The sequence below is a fragment of the Corvus moneduloides genome, chromosome 3, assembly GCF_009650955.1.
Source record: "Corvus moneduloides isolate bCorMon1 chromosome 3, bCorMon1.pri, whole genome shotgun sequence".
Lineage (NCBI taxonomy): Eukaryota > Metazoa > Chordata > Aves > Passeriformes > Corvidae > Corvus > Corvus moneduloides.
Genome location: NC_045478.1, coordinates 1,170,484 through 1,192,581, shown reverse-complemented (window position 1 = coordinate 1,192,581; position 22,098 = coordinate 1,170,484). Strand labels below are relative to the sequence as shown.

Below are 22,098 nucleotides of genomic sequence, written 5' to 3'. Positions count from 1 at the left end.
CCATAACCCCACACCCCATAACCCCACACCCCATAACCCACAGCACCCCATAACCCACAGCGCCCCATAACCCACAGCGCCCCATAACCCCACACCCCATAACCCAGCACCCCATAACCCCACACCCCATAACCCCACACCCCATAACCCACAGCACCCCATAACCCAGCACCCCATAACCCCACACCCCATAACCCACACCCCATAACCCCACACCCCATAACCCCACACCCCATAACCCACAGCACCCCATAACCCCACACCCCATAACCCCACACCCCATAACCCTACAGCACCCCATAACCCCACACCCCATAACCCCGCACCCCATAACCCCACACCCCATAACCCCACACCCCATAACCCACAGCACCCCATAACCCCACACCCCATAACCCACAGCACCCCATAACCCCGCACCCCATAACCCCACACCCCATAACCCACAGCACCCCATAACCCCGCACCCCATAACCCCACACCCCATAACCCCACACCCCATAACCCAGCACCCCATAATCCCACACCCCATAACCCAGCACCCCATAACCCACAGCACCCCATAACCCCACACCCCATAACCCACAGCACCCCATAACCCCACACCCCATAACCCCACACCCCATAACCCCACACCCCATAACCCAGCACCCCATAACCCCACACCCCATAACCCACAGCACCCCATAACCCACAGCACCCCATAACCCCACACCCCATAACCCACAGCACCCCATAACCCACAGCACCCCATAACCCCACACCCCATAACCCCACACCCCATAACCCACAGCACCCCATAACCCCACACCCCATAACCCCACACCCCATAACCCACAGCACCCCATAACCCCACACCCCATAACCCCACACCCCATAACCCCACACCCCATAACCCACAGCACCCCATAACCCACAGCACCCCATAACCCCACACCCCATAACCCCACACCCCATAACCCACACCACCCCATAATCCCACACCCCATAACCCCACACCCCATAACCCACAGCACCCCATAACCCCACACCCCATAACCCCACACCCCATAACCCCACACCCCATAACCCACAGCACCCCATAACCCCACACCCCATAACCCCACACCCCATAACCCCGCACCCCATAACCCCACACCCCATAACCCACAGCACCCCATAACCCCACACCCCATAACCCCACACCCCATAACCCCACACCCCATAACCCCGCACCCCATAACCCCACACCCCATAACCCACAGCACCCCATAACCCAGCACCCCATAACCCACAGCACCCCATAACCCACAGCACCCCATAACCCCACACCCCATAACCCCACACCCCATAACCCCACACCCCATAACCCTACAGCACCCCATAACCCACAGCACCCCATAACCCCACACCCCATAACCCCACACCCCATAACCCACAGCACCCCATAACCCCACACCCCATAACCCAGCACCCCATAACCCCCCACCCCATAACCCACAGCACCCCATAACCCCACACCCCATAACCCCACCCCCCATAACCCACAGCACCCCATAACCCCACACCCCATAACCCCACCCCCCATAACCCACAGCACCCCATAACCCACAGCACCCCCTAACCCACACCCCATAACCCAGCACCCCATAACCCACACCCCATAACCCCACACCCCATAACCCCACACCCCATAACCCCACACCCCATAACCCAGCACCCCATAACCCCACACCCCATAACCCACACCACCCCATAATCCCACACCCCATAACCCCACACCCCATAACCCACAGCACCCCATAACCCAGCACCCCATAACCCCACACCCCATAACCCCACACCCCATAACCCACAGCACCCCATAACCCCACACCCCATAACCCCACACCCCATAACCCCGCACCCCATAACCCTACACCCCATAACCCCACACCCCATAATCCCACACCCCATAACCCACAGCACCCCATAACCCCGCACCCCATAACCCACAGCACCCCATAACCCCACACCCCATAACCCCACACCCCATAACCCACAGCACCCCATAACCCCACACCCCATAACCCCACACCCCATAACCCACAGCACCCCATAACCCAGCACCCCATAACCCACAGCACCCCATAACCCCACACCCCATAACCCCACACCCCATAACCCCACACCCCATAACCCTACAGCACCCCATAACCCCACACCCCATAACCCCACACCCCATAACCCTACAGCACCCCATAACCCACAGCACCCCATAACCCAGCACCCCATAACCCCACACCCCATAACCCCACACCCCATAACCCCACACCCCATAACCCTACAGCACCCCATAACCCACAGCACCCCATAACCCCACACCCCATAACCCCACACCCCATAACCCCACAGCACCCCATAACCCCACACCCCATAACCCCACACCCCATAACCCTACAGCACCCCATAACCCCACACCCCATAACCCCACACCCCATAACCCCACACCCCATAACCCCACAGCACCCCATAACCCCACACCCCATAACCCCACACCCCATAACCCCACACCCCATAACCCCACAGCACCCCATAACCCCACACCCCATAACCCCACACCCCATAACCCTACAGCACCCCATAACCCCACACCCCATAACCCCACACCCCATAACCCCACACCCCATAACCCCACACCCCATAACCCCACAGCACCCCATAACCCCACACCCCATAACCCCACACCCCATAACCCCACACCCCATAACCCCGCACGCTCCCCATCCCCCCCGCCCTCATTCCCAGTGCCCAGGCCCTGCCAGGGCTGCTGGGAATTCCCTCTCCGGCTGCAATTCCCAACTGGGGAGCCCCGGGATCCCCCTCACCCTGCTGGGAGCAGCCCTGGGGGGCCCTGGGTGGCCCAGTGACCCCACTGACCCCAGTGACCCCAGTGACCCCAGTGACACCTGGGGCCTGTCCCAGTGACCCCAGTGACACCCAGGGCCTGTCCCTCTCCCCATCCCAGTGATCCCAGTGACACCCGGGCTCTGTCCCTGTCCCCATCCAAGTCACCCCAGTGACACCCAGGGCCTGTCCCAGTGACCCCAGTGACCCCAGTGACCCCAGTGACATCCAGGGCCTGTCCCAGTGATCCCAGTGACCCCAGTGACCCCACTGACACCCAGGGCCTGTCCCAGTGACCCCAGTGACCCCACTGACCCCACTGACACCCGGGGCCTGTCCCAGTGACCCCAGTGACCCCAGTGACCCCAGTGACCCCCGTGATCCCAGTGACACCCAGAGACTGTCCCCCTCCCCATCCCAGTGATCCCAGTGACACCCAGGGCCTGTCCCTGTCCCTGTCCCAGTGATCCCAGTGACACCCAGGGCCCGTCCCAGTGATCCCAGTGACACCCAGGGCCTGTCCCTCTCCCCATCCCAGTGATCCCAGTGACACCCGGGGCCTGTCCCAGTGATCCCAGTGACACCCGGAGCCTGTCCCCGTCCCAGTGACACCCAGGGCCTGTCCCAGTGATCCCAGTGACCCCAGTGACCCCAGGGCCAGTCCCAGTGACCCCAGTGACACCCAGGGCCTGTCCCACTGACCCCAGTGACACCTGGGGCCTGTCCCAGTGATCCCAGTGACACCCGGAGCCTGTCCCTCTCCTCATCCCAGTGACACCCAGGGCCTGTCCCAGTGACCCCAGTGACCCCAGTGACACCTGGAGCCTGTCCCAGTGATCCCAGTGACACCCAGCGCCTGTCCCACAGGGAATGCTCCGGGTCCTTTTCCCTGCAGGAATCCTCCCAAACGTGGAACCCAACTTTTCCCGGAACCCTTTGGATTTTCCAGGGCCTTCCCTGCCCCTCTGCACCCACACAGCCCAAAAACACCCCCAGGAAAAGGGAATGGGGGACACAGGGGGACAACTGGCACCTCCTGGCACCTCCTGGCACCTCCTGGCACCTCCTGGAATGGGGGAAGATCCCTCGGGAAGCTCCCAGGGGAGCTAATTCCTCCTGCCTGGCTCTGGCACCCGATCCTTCCCCCCCGGAGCTCTTCCAGCAGCGCCAGCACCTCCAGGCCCCCCGTTGGGGACAGGATTTGTGTCCCCCCTGTCCCCCAGCCTTGCCGCGGATGAGGCAGCGGGATGGGAGGAGCTCTGGAGAGCTGTTGCCATTGGAATTCCCCGGCTGGAATTCCCTGGGAATCGTAGGGACACGTGTCAGGGCTGCTTTGAGGTGCCAGGACACGTGTGAGGGACAATTGTCCCTCGCTTCGGGTGACAGCAGCTGACAAAACCCATCCCGGGCTGGAAAACATTCCCTGCTCCAGATGGTGGCACGATCCAGCTGGCAGCACCGGGAGCCGCAGGGATCCTGGGCTGATCCCAAAATCTGGGCAGCGGGAAAAGGGGGAATTCTGCCCCTGTGCCCCGCCCAGGTGAGGCCCCACCCGCGGATGCCAAAATCAGCGGGACATGGAGCTGCTGGAGCGAGGCCAGAGGAGCCCTGGAGCTGCTCCGAGGGCTGGATCAGGCTGGGAGAGCTGGGAATGTTCACCTGGAGAAGGGAAGGATCCAAGGAATCCTTGGAGCCACTTCCCAAACCTAAAGGGGCTCCAGGAGAGCTGGGATTTGGGAAAGGGCTGGAGGGGCAGGAGGCAGGGAATGGCTTCCCAGTGGGAAAGGGGAGCTTGGGGTGGGATGTTGGGAAGGAATTCCCGGCTGGGCTGGAATTCCCAGAGAATCCCTGGATCCCTGGCAGTGTCCAAGGAAAGGTTGGGCAGGGATGGGATGGGGTGGGATGGGACGGGGTGCAGTGGGGTGCAGGTCCAGGGCTGGGTTCGGGGGATGGGCGCGGTTTCGGGCGCAGGTGGGGACGCGGGTCCGGGGCAGGGTTGGGGTGCAGGAGCTGCTCCCGGTGGGGACGCGGGTTCAGGCGGGATTGGGATTGGGGTTTGGGAGCCGTTCCCGGTGAGGATGCGGGTTCAGGCAGGATTGGGATTGGGGTTTGAGAGCTGGGGACGCGGGTTCAGGCGGGATTGGGATTGGGGTTTGGGAGCCGTTCCCGGTGAGGACGCGGGTTCAGGAGTGATTGGGATTGGGATTTGGGAGCTGGGGACGCGGGTTCAGGCGGGATTGGGATTGGGGTTTGGGAGCTGGGGACGCGGGTTCAGGCGGGATTGGGATTGGGGTTTGGGAGCTGGGGACGCGGGTTCAGGCGGGATTGGGATTGGGGTTTGGGAGCCGCTCCCGGTGAGGACGCGGGTTCAGGCGGGATTGGGATTGGGGTTTGGGAGCTGCTCCCGGTGGGGACGCGGGTTCAGGCGGGATTGGGATTGGGGTTTGGGAGCTGCTCCCGGTGAGGACGCGGGTTCAGGCGGGATTGGGATTGGGGTTTGGGAGCCGCTCCCGGTGAGGACGCGGGTTCAGGAGTGATTGGGATTGGGATTTGGGAGCTGGGGACGCGGGTTCAGGCGGGATTGGGATTGGGGTTTGGGAGCCGCTCCCGGTGAGGACGCGGGTTCAGGCGGGATTGGGATTGGGGTTTGGGAGCTGCTCCCGGTGGGGACGCGGGTTCAGGCGGGATTGGGATTGGGGTTTGGGAGCTGGGGACGCGGGTTCAAGCGGGATTGGGATTGGGGTTTGGGAGCCGTTCCCGGTGAGGACGCGGGTTCAGGCAGGATTGGGATTGGGGTTTGGGAGCTGCTCCCGCTGGGGACGCGGGTTCAGGCGGGATTGGGATTGGGGTTTGGGAGCTGCTCCCGCTGGTTCAGGCGGGATTGGGATTGGGGTTTGGGAGCCGTTCCCGGTGAGGACGCGGGTTCAGGCGGGATTGGGATTGGGGTTTGGGAGCCGCTCCCGCTGGGGACGCGGGTTCAGGCGGGATTGGGATTGGGGTTTGGGAGCTGCTCCCGCTGGTTCAGGCGGGATTGGGATTGGGGTTTGGGAGCCGTTCCCGGTGAGGACGCGGGTTCAGGCGGGATTGGGATTGGGGTTTGGGAGCCGCTCCCGCTGGGGACGCGGCTCCTGGCACCGGCTGCGCTTTGTGGCGCGGGCGGGTGTCCCCAGCGGCGGGGACGCGGCCCCGTGCGACACCCGCGTGTCGGGCCGCGCGCGCGGGGGGTCCCCGGTGCTGAAGGACAGCTCCGCCCCCTCCCCCTCATCCCTCCCCCTCCTCCCTCCCCATCCCTCCCCATCCCTCCCTCCTCCCGCTCCTCCGCCGGCCCCGCCGCCGCCGCCGCGGCCGCCGCAGCCGCGCCTCGGCCGCCTCCCCCGGCCGCCCGCCCGCCGCCGCTGCCGGGCGCTGCCGCCATGCCCCAGCCGGCCCCGCCGCGCCCCGCAGCCGCCGCCGGCGCACCATGAAGCGGCAGAACGTGCGGACGCTGGCGCTCATCCTGTGCACCTTCACCTACCTGCTGGTGGGCGCCGCCGTCTTCGACGCGCTCGAGTCCGAGGCGGAGACGGCGGAGAAGCGGCGGCTGGAGGCCAAGAGCCAGGAGCTCAAGAACAAGTACAACCTGAGCGCCGAGAGCTACCGGGAACTCGAGCGGGTCGTGCTCAAGCTCAAGCCGCACAAGGCCGGCGTCCAGTGGAAATTCGCCGGCTCCTTCTACTTCGCCATCACCGTCATCACCACCATAGGTACCGGCTGCCCCCGCCCCGCCCGACTCCCCGCGGGCAGCTCCCGGTTTTTTCCCCAAGTGCCCAGCCCCGGTGGGATCGGGGGATGCACCCGGGAAGCACCGGGAAAGCTCCGCCTGTCCCCGAGGGAGCGGGGAAAATCGGGAGCTCGGTTCTTTCGCTGCACGGAGCGGCCCCCCGGCTGCCGGCCCTGCCGCCCGTCCCGGTGGGATCGGGGCGATCCTTCCCCGCCTCCTCCGGTACCGGGAAACACCCGCCGGGACCCCCCTGCCTCCCATCCCTCTGGGAAAATCGGGGCGATCCCCCTGCCCGGACCCCCCTGTCTGCCACTCCACTGGGATCGGGGCGATCCCGCTGCCCGGACCCCCCCTCTCCCATCCCTCTGGGATCGGGGCGATCCCCCTGCCCGGACCCCCCTGTCTCCCATCCCGCTGGGTTGGGGGCGATCCCGCTGCCCTGACCCCCCTGTCTCCCATCCTGGTGGAATCGGGGCGATCCCGCTGCCCTGACCCCCCTGTCTCCCATCCTGGTGGAATCGGGGCGATCCCCCTGCCCGGACCCCCCTGTCTCCCATCCCGCTGGGATCGGGGCGATCCCGCTGCCCCGACCCCCCTGTCTCCCATCCCGGTGGGATCGGGGCGATCCCGCTGCCCCGACCCCCCTGTCTCCCATCCCGGTGGGATCGGGGCGATCCCGCTGCCCGGACCCCCCTGTCTCCCATCCCGGTGGTATCGGGGCGATCCCCCTGCCCGGACCCCCCTGTCTCCCATCCCGCTGGGATCGGGGCGATCCCCCTGCCCGGACCCCCCTGTCTCCCATCCTGGTGGAATAGGGGGGATCCCGCTGCCCGGACCCCCCTGTCTCCCATCCCGGTGGGATCGGGGCGATCCCGCTGCCCCGACCCCCCTGTCTCCCATCCCGGTGGGATCGGGGCGATCCCGCTGCCCCGACCCCCCTGTCTCCCATCCCGGTGGGATCGGGGCGATCCCGCTGCCCCGACCCCCCTGTCTCCCATCCCGGTGGGATCGGGGCGATCCCGCTGCCCCGACCCCCCTGTCTCCCATCCCGGTGGGATCGGGGCGATCCCCCTGCCCGGACCCCCCTGTCTCCCATCCCGGTGGTATCGGGGCGATCCCCCTGCCCGGACCCCCCTGTCTCCCATCCTGGTGGAATAGGGGGGATCCCGCTGCCCGGACCCCCCTGTCTCCCATCCCGGTGGGATCGGGGCGATCTCCCTGCCCGGACCCCCCCTCTCCCATCCCGCTGGGAAAATGGGGGCGATCCCCCTGCCCGGACCCCCCTGTCTCCCATCCCGGTGGGATCGGGGCGATCCCGCTGCCCTGACCCCCCTGTCTCCCATCCTGGTGGAATCGGGGGGATCCCGCTGCCCGGACCCCCCTGTCTCCCACTCCACTGGGATCGGGGCGATCCCGCTGCCCCGACCCCCCTGTCTCCCATCCCGCTGGGATCGGGGCGATCCCGCTGCCCCGACCCCCCTGTCTCCCATCCCGCTGGGATCGGGGCGATCCCTCTCTGGCTCCTCCGGCACCGGGAAAACTCCCCCTGCACTCCCCTGTCTCCCATCCCGCTGGGGTCGGGGCCATCCCCCCGCCAAGCCCCCGGGAATTCCCCCCAAATCCCCGTTCCCGCAGCGCCGGGACTTCCCGCCTCTCCCACCCGGAAATCACCGCCAGACCCCCGGCACCGGGGGGACTCTCCCGGCCGGGATTCTCCGGACCCCCGGGATGTTCCCGAAATCGCTGCCACCCCCCCGCCGGTGGCTCCGCTGCCCCGGACCCCCCTGTGGGACCCCCAGCCCGGGGGGAGGGGACAGAGACGTGTCCCCACCCTGCCAGGCCCTACCAGGGGGTGTCACCGCTGTCCCCCAGGGTTGTCCCCACCCCTGACCCCACCCTGGGAAGTGTCACTGGGGGGGGTGTCCCCCTTTGGGGCAGGGGCTGCAGGAGCTGGGGGGGCTCCGGGGTCCCCCGGGTTCCCGATGTCCTGTCATCGTCACCCCCCGTCACCCCCCTGTCACCCACATTGTCACCCCCGTCACCCACATTGTCACCCCTCTGTCACCCACATTGTCACCCCCGTCACCCACATTGTCACCCCTCTGTCACCCACAATGTCACCCACATTGTCACCCCCTGTCACCCACACTGTCACCCCCTGTCACCCCGCTGTCACCCACATTGTCACCCCTCTGTCACCCACAATGTCACCCACATTGTCACCCCCTGTCACCCACATTGTCATCCCCCTGTCACCCACACTGTCACCCCTCTGTCACCCACACTGTCACCCCCTGTCACCCCCCTGTCACCCACACTGTCACCCCCTGTCACCCCGCTGTCACCCACATTGTCACCCCTCTGTCACCCACAATGTCACCCACATTGTCACCCCCTGTCACCCACATTGTCATCCCCCTGTCACCCACACTGTCACCCCTCTGTCACCCACACTGTCACCCCCTGTCACCCCGCTGTCACCCACACTGTCACCCCTCTGTCACCCACATTGTCACCCCCTGTCACCCCCCTGTCACCCACACTGTCACCCCTCTGTCACCCACACTGTCACCCCCTGTCACCCCTCTGTCACCCACATTGTCACCCCCTGTCACCCCCTGTCACCCACTGTCACCCCCTGTCACCCACTGTCACCCCCTGTCACCTCCTGTCACCCACTGTCACCCCCTGTCACCCCCTGTCACCCCTCTGTCACCCACATTGTCACCCCCTGTCACCCCCTGTCACCCACATTGTCACCCCCTGTCACCCACATTGTCACCCCCTGTCACCCCTCTGTCACCCACATTGTCACCCCTCTGTCACCCCCATTGTCACCCCCTGTCACCCCCTGTCACCCCTCTGTCCTTTGGGTCCCCTCCAGGGGTGGTCGGGGTCACCCAGCGTCCCCTGGTCCCCAACTGCCCCCCAAACTCAGCGCTCTGGGAGGGCCTGGGGGGCTGGGGGACAGCGGGGGGACAGCGAGGGGGCAGTGAGGGGACAGGAGGGGACAGTGAGGGGACAGCGAGGGGACAGTGAGGGGACAGTGAGGGGGCAGTGAGGGGACAGTGAGGGGGCAGGAGGGGACAGCGAGGGGACAGCGAGGGGGCAATGAGGGGGCAGGAGGGGACAGTGAGGGGACAGTGAGGGGACAGGAGGGGACAGTGAGGGGACAGTGAGGGGGCAGGAGGGGACAGCGAGGGGACAGCGAGGGGGCAATGAGGGGGCAGGAGGGGACAGTGAGGGGACAGGAGGGGACAGTGAGGGGGCAGTGAGGGGACAGCGAGGGGACAGTGAGGGGACAGTGAGGGGACAGTGAGGGGGCAGTGAGGGGACAGCGAGGGGACAGTGAGGGGACAGTGAGGGGGCAGTGAGGGGACAGTGAGGGGGCAGGAGGGGACAGCGAGGGGACAGCGAGGGGGCAATGAGGGGGCAGGAGGGGACAGTGAGGGGACAGTGAGGGGACAGTGAGGGGACAGTGAGGGGACAGTGAGGGGGCAGGAGGGGACAGCGAGGGGACAGCGAGGGGGCAATGAGGGGGCAGGAGGGGACAGTGAGGGGACAGGAGGGGACAGTGAGGGGGCAGTGAGGGGACAGCGAGGGGACAGTGAGGGGACAGTGAGGGGACAGCGAGGGGACAGTGAGGGGACAGTGAGGGGACAGTGAGGGGGCAGTGAGGGGACAGCGAGGGGACAGTGAGGGGACAGTGAGGGGACAGTGAGGGGGCAGTGAGGGGACAGCGAGGGGACAGTGAGGGGACAGTGAGGGGACAGGAGGGGACAGTGAAGGGGCAGGAGGGGACAGTGAGGGGACAGCGAGGGGACAGTGAGGGGACAGTGAGGGGGCAGTGAGGGGACAGTGAGGGGACAGTGAGGGGACAGGAGGGGACAGTGAGGGGACAGTGAGGGGGCAGTGAGGGGACAGGAGGGGACAGCGAGGGGACAGTGAGGGGACAGTGAGGGGGCAGTGAGGGGGCAGTGAGGGGACAGTGAGGGGACAGGAGGGGACAGTGAGGGGGCAGGAGGGGACAGGAGGGGACAGTGAGGGGGCAGTGAGGGGGCAGTGAGGGGACAGGAGGGGACAGTGAGGGGGCAGTGAGGGGGCAGTGAGGGGGCATTGAGGGGACAGTGAGGGGACAGTGAGGGGACAGGAGGGGACAGTGAGGGGACAGTGAGGGGGCAGTGAGGGGACAGTGAGGGGGCAGTGAGGGGACAGGAGGGGACAGTGAGGGGGCAGTGAGGGGGCAGTGAGGGGGCAGTGAGGGGACAGTGAGGGGGCAGTGAGGGGACAGTGAGGGGACAGTGAGGGGACAGGAGGGGACAGTGAGGGGACAGTGAGGGGGCAGTGAGGGGACAGGAGGGGACAGTGAGGGGGCAGTGAGGGGACAGTGAGGGGACAGGAGGGGACAGTGAGGGGACAGTGAGGGGACAGTGAGGGGGCAGTGAGGGGACAGTGAGGGGACAGTGAGGGGACAGGAGGGGACAGTGAGGGGACAGTGAGGGGGCAGTGAGGGGACAGGAGGGGACAGTGAGGGGACAGTGAGGGGACAGGAGGGGACAGTGAGGGGACAGTGAGGGGACAGTGAGGGGGCAGTGAGGGGACAGTGAGGGGACAGTGAGGGGGCAGTGAGGGGACAGGAGGGGACAGTGAGGGGACAGTGAGGGGGCAGTGAGGGGACAGGAGGGGACAGTGAGGGGACAGTGAGGGGGCAGTGAGGGGACAGGAGGGGACAGTGAGGGGACAGTGAGGGGACAGGAGGGGACAGTGAGGGGACAGTGAGGGGACAGTGAGGGGGCAGTGAGGGGACAGCGAGGGGACAGTGAGGGGGCAGTGAGGGGGCAGTGAGGGGGCAGTGAGGGGACAGCGAGGGGACAGGAGGGGACAGGAGGGGACAGTGAGGGGGCAGTGAGGGGACAGTGAGGGGACAGTGAGGGGACAGGAGGGGACAGGAGGGGACAGTGAGGGGGCAGTGAGGGGACAGTGAGGGGGCAGTGAGGGGACAGGAGGGGACAGGAGGGGACAGTGAGGGGGCAGTGAGGGGGCAGTGAGGGGACAGTGAGGGGACAGCGAGGGGACAGTGAGGGGGCAGTGAGGGGACAGTGAGGGGACAGTGAGGGGGCAGTGAGGGGACAGGAGGGGACAGTGAGGGGACAGTGAGGGGACAGCGAGGGGGGACAGGAGGGGACAGTGAGGGGGCAGTGAGGGGACAGTGAGGGGACAGGAGGGGACAGTGAGGGGACAGTGAGGGGACAGCGAGGAGACAGTGAGGGGACAGTGAGGGGGCAGTGAGGGGACAGTGAGGGGACAGGAGGGGACAGTGAGGGGACAGTGAGGGGACAGCGAGGGGGGACAGGAGGGGACAGTGAGGGGGCAGTGAGGGGACAGTGAGGGGACAGGAGGGGACAGTGAGGGGACAGCAGGGGGGACAGGAGGGGACAGCGAGGGGGCAGTGAGGGGACAGGAGGGGACAGTGAGGGGGCAGTGAGGGGACAGTGAGGGGACAGTGAGGGGACAGTGAGGGGACAGGAGGGGACAGTGAGGGGACAGCGAGGGGACAGTGAGGGGGCAGTGAGGGGACAGCGAGGGGACAGTGAGGGGACAGTGAGGAGACAGTGAGGGGACAGGAGGGGACAGTGAGGGGACAGTGAGGGGACAGGAGGGGACAGCGAGGGGACAGTGAGGGGACAGTGAGGGGACAGTGAGGGGGCAGTGAGGGGACAGTGAGGGGACAGGAGGGGACAGGAGGGGACAGTGAGGGGGCAGGAGGGGACAGGAGGGGACAGTGAGGGGGCAGTGAGGGGGCAGTGAGGGGGCATTGAGGGGACAGTGAGGGGGCAGTGAGGGGGCAGTGAGGGGGCAGTGAGGGGGCAGTGAGGGGACAGGAGGGGACAGTGAGGGGGCAGTGAGGGGGCAGTGAGGGGACAGTGAGGGGACAGGAGGGGACAGTGAGGGGGCAGTGAGGGGGCAGTGAGGGGGCAGTGAGGGGACAGGAGGGGACAGTGAGGGGACAGTGAGGGGGCAGTGAGGGACAGTGAGGGGGCAGTGAGGGGGCATTGAGGGGACAGTGAGGGGGCAGTGAGGGGGCAGTGAGGGGACAGTGAGGGGACAGGAGGGGACAGTGAGGGGACAGTGAGGGGACAGGAGGGGACAGTGAGGGGGCAGTGAGGGGACAGTGAGGGGGCAGTGAGGGGGCAGTGAGGGGGCAGTGAGGGGACAGTGAGGGGACAGGAGGGGACAGTGAGGGGGCAGTGAGGGGGCAGTGAGGGGGCAGTGAGGGGACAGGAGGGGACAGTGAGGGGGCAGTGAGGGGGCAGTGAGGGGGCAGTGAGGGGACAGGAGGGGACAGTGAGGGGACAGTGAGGGGACAGTGAGGGGACAGCGAGGGGGCAGTGAGGGGACAGTGAGGGGACAGTGAGGGGACAGCGAGGGGACAGGAGGGGACAGTGAGGGGACAGCGAGGGGACAGTGAGGGGACAGTGAGGGGGCAGTGAGGGGACAGGAGGGGACAGTGAGGGGACAGTGAGGGGACAGTGAGGGGACAGTGAGGGGGCAGTGAGGGGACAGGAGGGGACAATGAGGGGGCAGTGAGGGGGCAGGAGGGGACAGTGAGGGGACAGCAGGGGGGACAGGAGGGGACAGTGAGGGGGCAGTGAGGGGACAGCAGGGGGGACAGGAGGGGAGAGCGGGTGACACGTGGAGCTGGAGGGATGGGATGGGATGGGATGGGATGGGATGGGATGGGATGGGATGGGATGGGATGGGGGACACCCGGTTTGAGGCAGATTTCGGGGTGTCTGTTGTCCCCGGAGCTGTGACACGGATTTTGGGCCGTCCCTGTGCATTCCCGGCATTGGGACACGGATGTTGGGGTGGCTGTTTGTTCCCGGGGCTGGAATCCCGGTGTTGGGGTGCTCGGCGATTCCCAGGGTTGGGATTTGGATATTGGGGGGTTCCCAGGCCCGAAATCCCAAGGTTGGGATGCAAAATCATTCCCGGAGCTGAAATACCGGGATTGGGGTGTTCGGTATTCCCAGGGTTGTTATCCTGGTGTTTGTTATTCCTGGGGCTGTTATCCCGGTGTCAGGGTGTTATTCCAGAGCTGTTATCCCGGTGTTTGTTATTCCCAGGGCTGTTATCCCGGTGTCAGGGTGTTATTCCAGAGCTGTTATCCCGGTGTTTGTTATTCCCAGAGCTGTTATCCCGGTGTTTGTTATTCCCGTTATCCCGGTGTCAGGGTGTTATTCCAGAGCTGTTATCCCGGTGTTTGTTATTCCCAGGGCTGTTATCCCGGTGTTTGTTATTCCCGTTATCCCGGTGTCAGGGTGTTATTCCAGGGCTGTTATCCCGGTGTTTGTTATTCCCAGGGCTGTTATCCCGGTGTCAGGGTGTTATTCCAGAGCTGTTATCCCAGTGTTTGTTATTCCCAGAGCTGTTATCCCGGTGTTTGTTATTCCCAGGGCTGTTATCCCGGTGTCAGGGTGTTATTCCAGAGCTGTTATCCCGGTGTTTGTTATTCCCAGGGCTGTTATCCCGGTGTTTGTTATTCCCGTTATCCCGGTGTCAGGGTGTTATTCCAGGGCTGTTATCCCGGTGTTTGTTATTCCCAGGGCTGTTATCCCGTTGTTTGTTATTCCAGAGCTGTTATCCCGGTGTTTGTTATTCCCGTTATCCCGGTGTCAGGGTGTTATTCCAGAGCTGTTATCCCGGTGTTTGTTATTCCCAGGGCTGTTATCCCGGTGTCAGGGTGTTATTCCAGGGCTGTTATCCCGGTGTTTGTTATTCCCGTTATCCCGGTGTCAGGGTGTTATTCCCAGAGCTGTCATCCCAGTATTTGTTATTCCCGCACTCCAGGTGCTCATTATTCCCGTGGCTCTTTTCCCAATGTTTATTATTCCCGGCATCCCAGTGTTTATTACTCCCAGTATCCCAGGGTTTGCCATTCCCATTATCCCGGTGCTGTCAGGTGTTTGTCACTCCCAGTATCCCGGTGTTTTTCATTCCCATTATCCCGGTGCTGTCAGGGTGTTTGTCATTCCCTGTGTCCCGGTGTTTTTCATTCCCATTATCCCGGTGCTGTCAGGGTGTTTGTCACTCCCAGTATCCCGGTGTTTTTCATTCCCATTATCCCGGTGCTGTCAGGGTGTTTGTTATTCCCAGTATCCCGGTGTTCTTCATTCCCATCGTTATCCCGGTGCTGGCGCAGCTGCTGCCAGGAGGATCCCAGCTCTGGCTTTTCCCAGGATTCCCGATCCTGCTGCCAGGAGCAGCCGGAAAAGCTCTGGAAGTTGGGGGGGGGGGAGCTGGGAAGCTCCAGCGGGATCCAGCCCATCCCAAGGATCCTGGAATGTCCCTCCGGAGAGGGACACAAATCCACCCGGATCCACCGGGATCCATCCCAAGGAACCGTGACCACGGGCAGGGACCGGGATCCCACTCTGCCTCTCCCGGGATTCCCGATCCCGCTGCCGGGAGCTGCGAATGCTGGAGTGGGGCTGATCCCAAGCCAACCATCGCATCCCAGAAATTCCTGCTGCTCCCAGTGCTCCAAACCTTTAAATCCTGGTGTTGGACTCCATGGCTTTGGGATCGGGATGAGGATTCCTGGTATCCCAAATGTGTGTCCGGGGTGGGAATTCCAGAGGGAATGGCCCCCAAAGGCTTTCCCTGTATCCAGCCTGGTTTTCCCGGGATTTCCAGGGATGTGGGAGAAGGGGCTCGGACATCCAGATGTGCAGGAAGATCGGTTTTCCCAAAATCCCATTATTTCGGTGTCTGGATATGCAGCAAAGCTGGGATGAGGCTGGAATGAGAGGAAACCCCTCCAGATCCAGGGAAAAGGGATGGAAAACTCCATTCTTCCCATGGAATTGGGTTTTCCAGGGCAGGAAAAAAGGGATTTTTCCGGGAATTCCGCACCCAGCTCTCGGCGGGACAGGGAAAAGCCAGACTGGGATCGGGAAGCAGCTCCTGAGCCGGGGGAGATCCCGGTGGGACGGGAAGGAGGAAAACCCGGGATTACAGATCCCACTGGGAAAAGTTTGGATCCCTTTTGGGTTTTTTTTCCCTTTATCCATGAAAAAAAAAAAAAAAAAAGCCGGGAGAGGAGCAGCTCCCGGCGCTGCTCCAAAGCAATTCCAGGGGCTGGGATGTCCCCACCCCGCAATTCCAGAGGCAGGGAAGGAGCGGGGCCGCCCTTGGAGCGCGCAGGTCCCCGGGGGGGTGGCGGTGTCACCCCGCGTGTCCCTTGTCACCTCTGCCGCTGCCCCGAGCCAGGGCGGGCTGCGCTGGCTCTGGATCACTCCCAAAAAACGCCATCCCAAAAGATGCGATCCCAAAAAAACGCCATCCCAAAAGATGCGATCCCAAAAAAATGCAATCCCAAGAGACGCGATCCCAAAAAAACGCCATCTCAAAAGACGCCATCCCAAAAGACGCGATCCCAAAAAAATGCCATCTCAAAAGACGCCATCCCAAAAGATGTGATCCCAAAAAAATGCCATCCCAAAAGACGCCATCCCAGAAAAACGCCATCCCAAAAAAACGCCATCCCAAAAGACGCCATCCCAAAAATACGCCATCCCAAAAAAAGCCATCCCAAAAGATGTGATCCCAAAAGACGCCATCCCAAAAATACGCCATCCCAAAAGACTCCATCCCAAAAGATGCCATCCCAAAAGACGCGATCCCAAAAAAATGCCATCCTAAAAGACTCCATCCCAAAAGACGCCATCCCAAAAAAACGCCATCCCAAAAGACGCCATCCCAAAAGACGCCATCCCAAAAAAACGCCATCCCAAAAGACGCCATCCCAAAAGATGCCATCCCAAAAAAAGCCATCCCAAAAGACGCGATCCCAAAAAAAACGCCATCCCAAAAGACGCGATCCCAAAAAAAGCCATCCCAAAAGACACGATCCCAAAAAAAGCCATCCCAAAAAACGCCATCCCAAAAGATGTGATCCCAAAAGACGCCATCCCAAAAGATGTGATCCCAAAAGACGCCATCCCAAAAGATGCCATCCCAAAAGATGCCATCCCAAAAAACGCCATCCCGAAAGACGCCATCCCAGAAAAACGCCATCCCAAAAGACGCGATCCCAAAAAAAGCCATCCCAAAAAAAGCCATCCCAAAAAACGCCATCCCAAAAGATGTGATCCCAAAAGACGCCATCCCAAAAGACGCGATCCCAAAAAAAGCCATCCCAAAAGACGCCATCCCAAAAGACGCCATCCCAAAAGACGCCATCCCAAAAGACGCCATCCCATCCTCCCCCCTCCCCCCCGGCCGCCAGCGGAGAGGGAGCAGGTGGCAAACGCCACCGCGGTGTCACCATCTGCCACCGACCCGCCCGGGCCTTTGGCACGGGAACAGCGCCCGGAACCGGAGCCGGGAGGAGACCGGGGCCCCTTGTCCCCGTTTGTCCCCTCCTGTCCCCTCCTGTGCCCCCCGTCCCCTCCTGTCCCCATTTGTCACCCCCCGGCCCTTCCTGTCCCCAGAGCCCCCCCCTTTCCTTCTGTCCCCTCCTGTCCCCTCCGTGTCCCCTCCTGTCCCCTCCATCACCCCCTGTCCCCTCCTGTCCCCTCCGTGTCCCCTCCTGTCCCCTCCGTGTCCCCTCCTGTCCCCTCCTGTCCCCTCCTGTCCCCCGTGTCCCCTCCTGTCCCCTCCGTGTCCCCTCCTGTCCCCTCCATCACCCCCTGTCCCCTCCTGTCCCCTCCGTGTCCCCTCCTGTCCCCTCCATCACCCCCTGTCCCCTCCTGTCCCCCGTGTCCCCTCCTGTCCCCTCCATCACCCCCTGTCCCCTCCTGTCCCCCGTGTCCCCTGTCCCCTCCTGCCCCCACAGCCCTTCCCGTTCCCCTCTGACCCCATTTCTCACCCCCTTGTCCTCCTTCTGTCCCCAAAGTCCCCCTCGTGTCCCCTTCGTGGCCCCTGTCCCCCCTTCTGCCCCATTTGTCACACCTCTGTCCCCTCCTGTCCCCCTCTGTCCCCACAGCCACCCCCTGACCCCTTCCTGTCCCCCCTTATCACCCCCCGTCCCCTCTTATCACCCCCCGTCCCCCTTTATCACCCCCCGTCCCCTCTTATCACCTCCCCGTCCCCCCTTATCACCTCCTGTCCCCTCTTATCACCCCCTGTCCCCCCTTATCACCCCCTGTCCCCCCCTTATCACCTCCTGTCCCCCCTTATCACCCCCTGTCCCCCCTTATCACCTCCCTGTCCACTCTTATCACCTCCTGTCTCCCCTTATCACCTCCTGTCCCCCCTTATCACCCCCCGTCCCCCTTTATCACCCCCTGTCCCTCCTTATCACCCCCCGTCCCCCCTTATCACCTCCTGTCCCCTCTTATCACCCCCTGTCCCCCCTTATCACCCCCTGTCCCCTCTTATCACCCCCCATCCCCTCTTATCACCCCCTGTCCCCCCTTTATCACCCCCTGTCTCCTCTGTCCCCTCCTGTCCCCCTCTGTTCCCCATGATCACCCCCTGTCCCCTCTTATCACCCCCTGTCCCTCCTTATCACCCCCCTGTCCCTCCTTATCACCTCCTGTCTCCCCTTATCACCCCCTGTCCCCCCCTTATCACCCCCTGTCTCCTCTGTCCCCTCCTGTTCCCCTCTGTCCTCACAGTCACTCGCTGACCCCTTCCTGTCCCCTCTTATCACCTCCTGTCCCCTCTTATCACCCCCTGTCCCTCCTTATCACCCCCTGTCCCTCCTTATCACCCCCTGTCCCCTCTTATCACCCCCTTTATCACCCCCCCCTTATCAGCCCCGTCCCCTCCTGTCCCCTCCCGTCCCGCCCGGGCCGGTGCCCCCCCGCTGTTCCCAATCCATGGCATCCACGGCCTTTCCCTGCTCCCGGTCCTGGCATGGGGCGGGATTTGGGGTCAGCGCTGTCGCCTCCAGCAGTGGGGACACTGAATTCCCTGGATTTGAGAGAAAAACTCCGGGAATATTTGGGAATTGCTGGGATAAGGAGCATGGAGCAGTTGGGGAAACGGCCCCTTCTCCTTCCATTCCCTCGGGACGTTGCTGTTCCACAAAAAACCAATTTCCGTGGAAATCTGTGGTGGCCCCTTGGAACAGGGAATGGGACTTGGAATTAACAGGAAAGGGGGAGAATTCCCACAGGAATTCCAGGGCTGGAATTCCTTCCATCCCCTCGGGACGCTGCTGTTCCCGTTCCACAAAAAAACCCCATTCCCATGGAAATCACTGGTGGCACCTCCCGAACCATCCATAGGCTTTGGAATTAACAGGGAAGGGGAGAAATTCCACCGCAGTTCCAGGGCTGGAATTCCTGTTCCCTCCTGGCTTTTCCCGGGAGAGCGATCCCGGCCATCCCTGGGGTTGTTGGGGCGTCCCATTCCCGGGAATTGTCAGAGAGCAGCACCGGAAAATCGGGATCACTTCCCTCCCTTCCCAGTTGCCTTTCCCAGTTTCATACTGGGATTCCTGGGTGTTCCCTCTGGATCCTCTGCCAGGGATTTTCCCACCGGGAATGAGCAGGAAGCGGGTGGACGAGGACGTGGAGAATTCCTGTTGGGATCGGAGCCCCTTCCCGGTGGGATGAGGGTGTGGGGTGACAATCCCAGCCCGGATGGGATCCAGCGCCTTTTCCAGGGAATCTCTTCCCAAGGAGACTCCGGCAAACCCGAGGGTGGGGAGGCCTCATGTGGGTTTTCCCACGGGATTCAGCACAGGGATCGGGATCGGGATCGGGATCGGAGCCCCTCTGGATCCTCCCTCTCCCTCCATCCCTCTCCCATCCCCCTCTCCCGCCCAGGCCATAAATTCCCGGCTTTTTTCCATCCGGGAGCGACAGCAGCCATCCATTCCCGCTCCTGGCCTTTCCCAGCAGATTCCTCCTTAAATCCCAGCAAATCCCGGCTGGGAGCAAGGAACGAACACCACGGGCCGGGGAGGGGGGGGGGGGGGGGCGGATCCGGGCCAGGAAAAACCATCCCAGGTTTTGGGAGGTTTAGGAGTTTTTCCCAATTTTTCCCGAGCACCGGGGCTGGTGGCTCGGGCTGGGTGTGGATCCAAGAGCCGGGAATGGGATTTCTGGGATGGACGGAATCAGCAGCTCCCAGGCAGAAGGGACTGGATCCATCCCTGCATCCCTCATTCCTGCCCTGCATCCCCATTCCCATCCCACGTTCCCATCCCACATTTCACATCCCATATCCCACATCCCACATCCCATATCCCATATCCCCATATCCCCATCCCACATCCCCATCCCATATCCCATATCCCATATCCCACATCCCATATCCTATATCCCATATCCCATATCCCATATCCCCATCCCATATTCCATATCCCACATCCCATATCCCATATCCCCATCCCACATCCCCATCCCATATCCCATATTCCATATCCCACATCCCATATCCCATATCCCATATCCCATATCCCCATCCCATATTCCATATCCCACATCCCATATCCCATATCCCCCATCCCCCTTCCCACATCCCCATCCCATATCCCACATCCCATATCCCACATCCCATATCCCATATCCCCATATCCCCATATCCCCATCCCACATCCCCATCCCATATCCCATATCCCATATCCCATATCCCATATCCCACATCCCCATCCCATATCCCATATCCCATATCCCATATCCCATATCCCATATCCCACATCCCCATCCCATATCCCACATCCCCATCCCATATCCCATATCCCATATCCCATATCCCATATCCCATATCCCACATCCCCATCCCATATCCCATATCCCACATCCCATATCCCATATCCCACATCCCCATCCCATATCCCACATCCCCATCCCATATCCCATATCCCCATCCCATATTCCATATCCCACATCCCATATCCCACATCCCCATCCCATATCCCATATCCCACATCCCATATCCCATATCCCATATCCCACATCCCCATCCCAGGGATCCTTTGGAATCCTGCCCGGGGCCGGGGGCTCTGTCCCTCCTCAGGTGGGCTCAGGACCCCCTGGATGCTGCGGGAGGGAATTCCGTGCCTGGACCAGGATCCCCCTTTCCCGGGAAGGACCCGGCCCCCCATCCCTGCCCATTTTGGGACACAAATCCATCCTAAAATCCTTGTGGGACTTTTCATTCCCGCTGGAGCCGGTGCCCCCTCCCAAAGCTGGGACCACCCCCTTTGGGATATCCCATTCCCGGGATATCCCACCTTATCCATGGGCTCAGGACCCCCCTTCCTGCTGGGGGCCCCCCTTTTCCAGGGAGAGGGGAGGGCTGGCGGGGGGGGGCCGGGAAGGGGCTGGCGAGGCCCCAGAATCCAAGGAAAAATTGCCAGTTTTGGCGCAAACAGGGAGCTTGGCCGGCGCCGGGATTTTCCATGACTCCATCCCGACCCCCCCGGCTGCGGGAGGCGCTGGGGAAGGGGGGAATCAGCCACCCCCCCCCCCCCCACCACCACCCCAAAAAATCCAGGAGGGATCCCAGTGTGGAGGCAAATCCCTTTGGGAATGACGCAGGAATTTTGGGGGGATGTGGGAATAAAGGGGGGCACTCAGGGTGCGGCCCCACATCCAGCCCCCCCCCACCCCCCCAATCCTGCTGGGAATGGGGAATCCTGGGAGTCCCCAATCCTTGGGATCCCATGGGGGCTCTCACATTGTTCCAGTACCCCATCCATGGAATGACATCCCACTTTTCCGGGGTGGGGGGAAAGTGGGAGCAGGGCGAGACGGAGCAGAGGGGATTTTGGGATGTGGGAGGAGAGAGGGATGGAGGGAGGGAGGCATGGATGGATGGAGGGATGGATGGAGGGATCCATGGATCCATGGATGGAGGGATGGATGGATGGATCCATGGATGGATGGATGGAGGGATGGAGGGATGGAGGGAGGGATGGAGGGATGGATGGAGGGATCCATGGATCCATGGATGGGTGGAGGGAGGGATCCATGGAGGGATGGATCCACGGATGGATGGATCCACGGATGGGTGGATGGATGGATGGAGGGATGGAGGGATGGATCCATGGATGGATGGATGATTGGATCCACGGATGGATGGATCCATGGAGGGATGGATCCATGGATGGATGGATGGATCCATGGACAGATGGATGGATCCATGGAGGGATGGATCCATGGATGGATGGATGGATCCATGGACAGATGGATGGATCCATGGATCCATGGATGGATGGATGGATCCATGGATCCATGGATGGACGGATGGATACAAGGAACAGCTGCAACAGGAACAGTCGGCATTCTGGGTGTCCCAGGGGTCCCTCCAGCTCTTCATTCCCGGCTCATCCCACTCCAGATCCCATCCCTCTGCTCCGGCTGCAGGAGGTGTCCCTGGGCCCCTTCCCGCTGCCCTCAGCCCCATCCAGGGATTCTGGTGGCTCTGCAGGACCCAGGTGTCCCCCTGGCCGTGTCCCTCGGTGCCAGCTCCAGGTTTCCCCGGCACAGGCTGGAATTCCGCAGCCACCG

General features: G+C 62.8%; 1 protein-coding gene across 1 annotated transcript in view; it reads left to right on the top strand.

Moving 5' to 3' along the window:
* Positions 1 to 6,269: 6,269 nt before the first annotated feature.
* Positions 6,270 to 22,098, top strand: part of KCNK3 (potassium two pore domain channel subfamily K member 3) — a 26,695-nt gene continuing 10,866 nt past the window's right edge. The window contains exon 1 of the mRNA XM_032103339.1: positions 6,270 to 6,608. Within this exon, the coding sequence (XP_031959230.1) occupies positions 6,326 to 6,608 (283 nt within the window). The 5' untranslated portion in view covers positions 6,270 to 6,325. The remainder of the gene's footprint in view (positions 6,609 to 22,098) is intronic.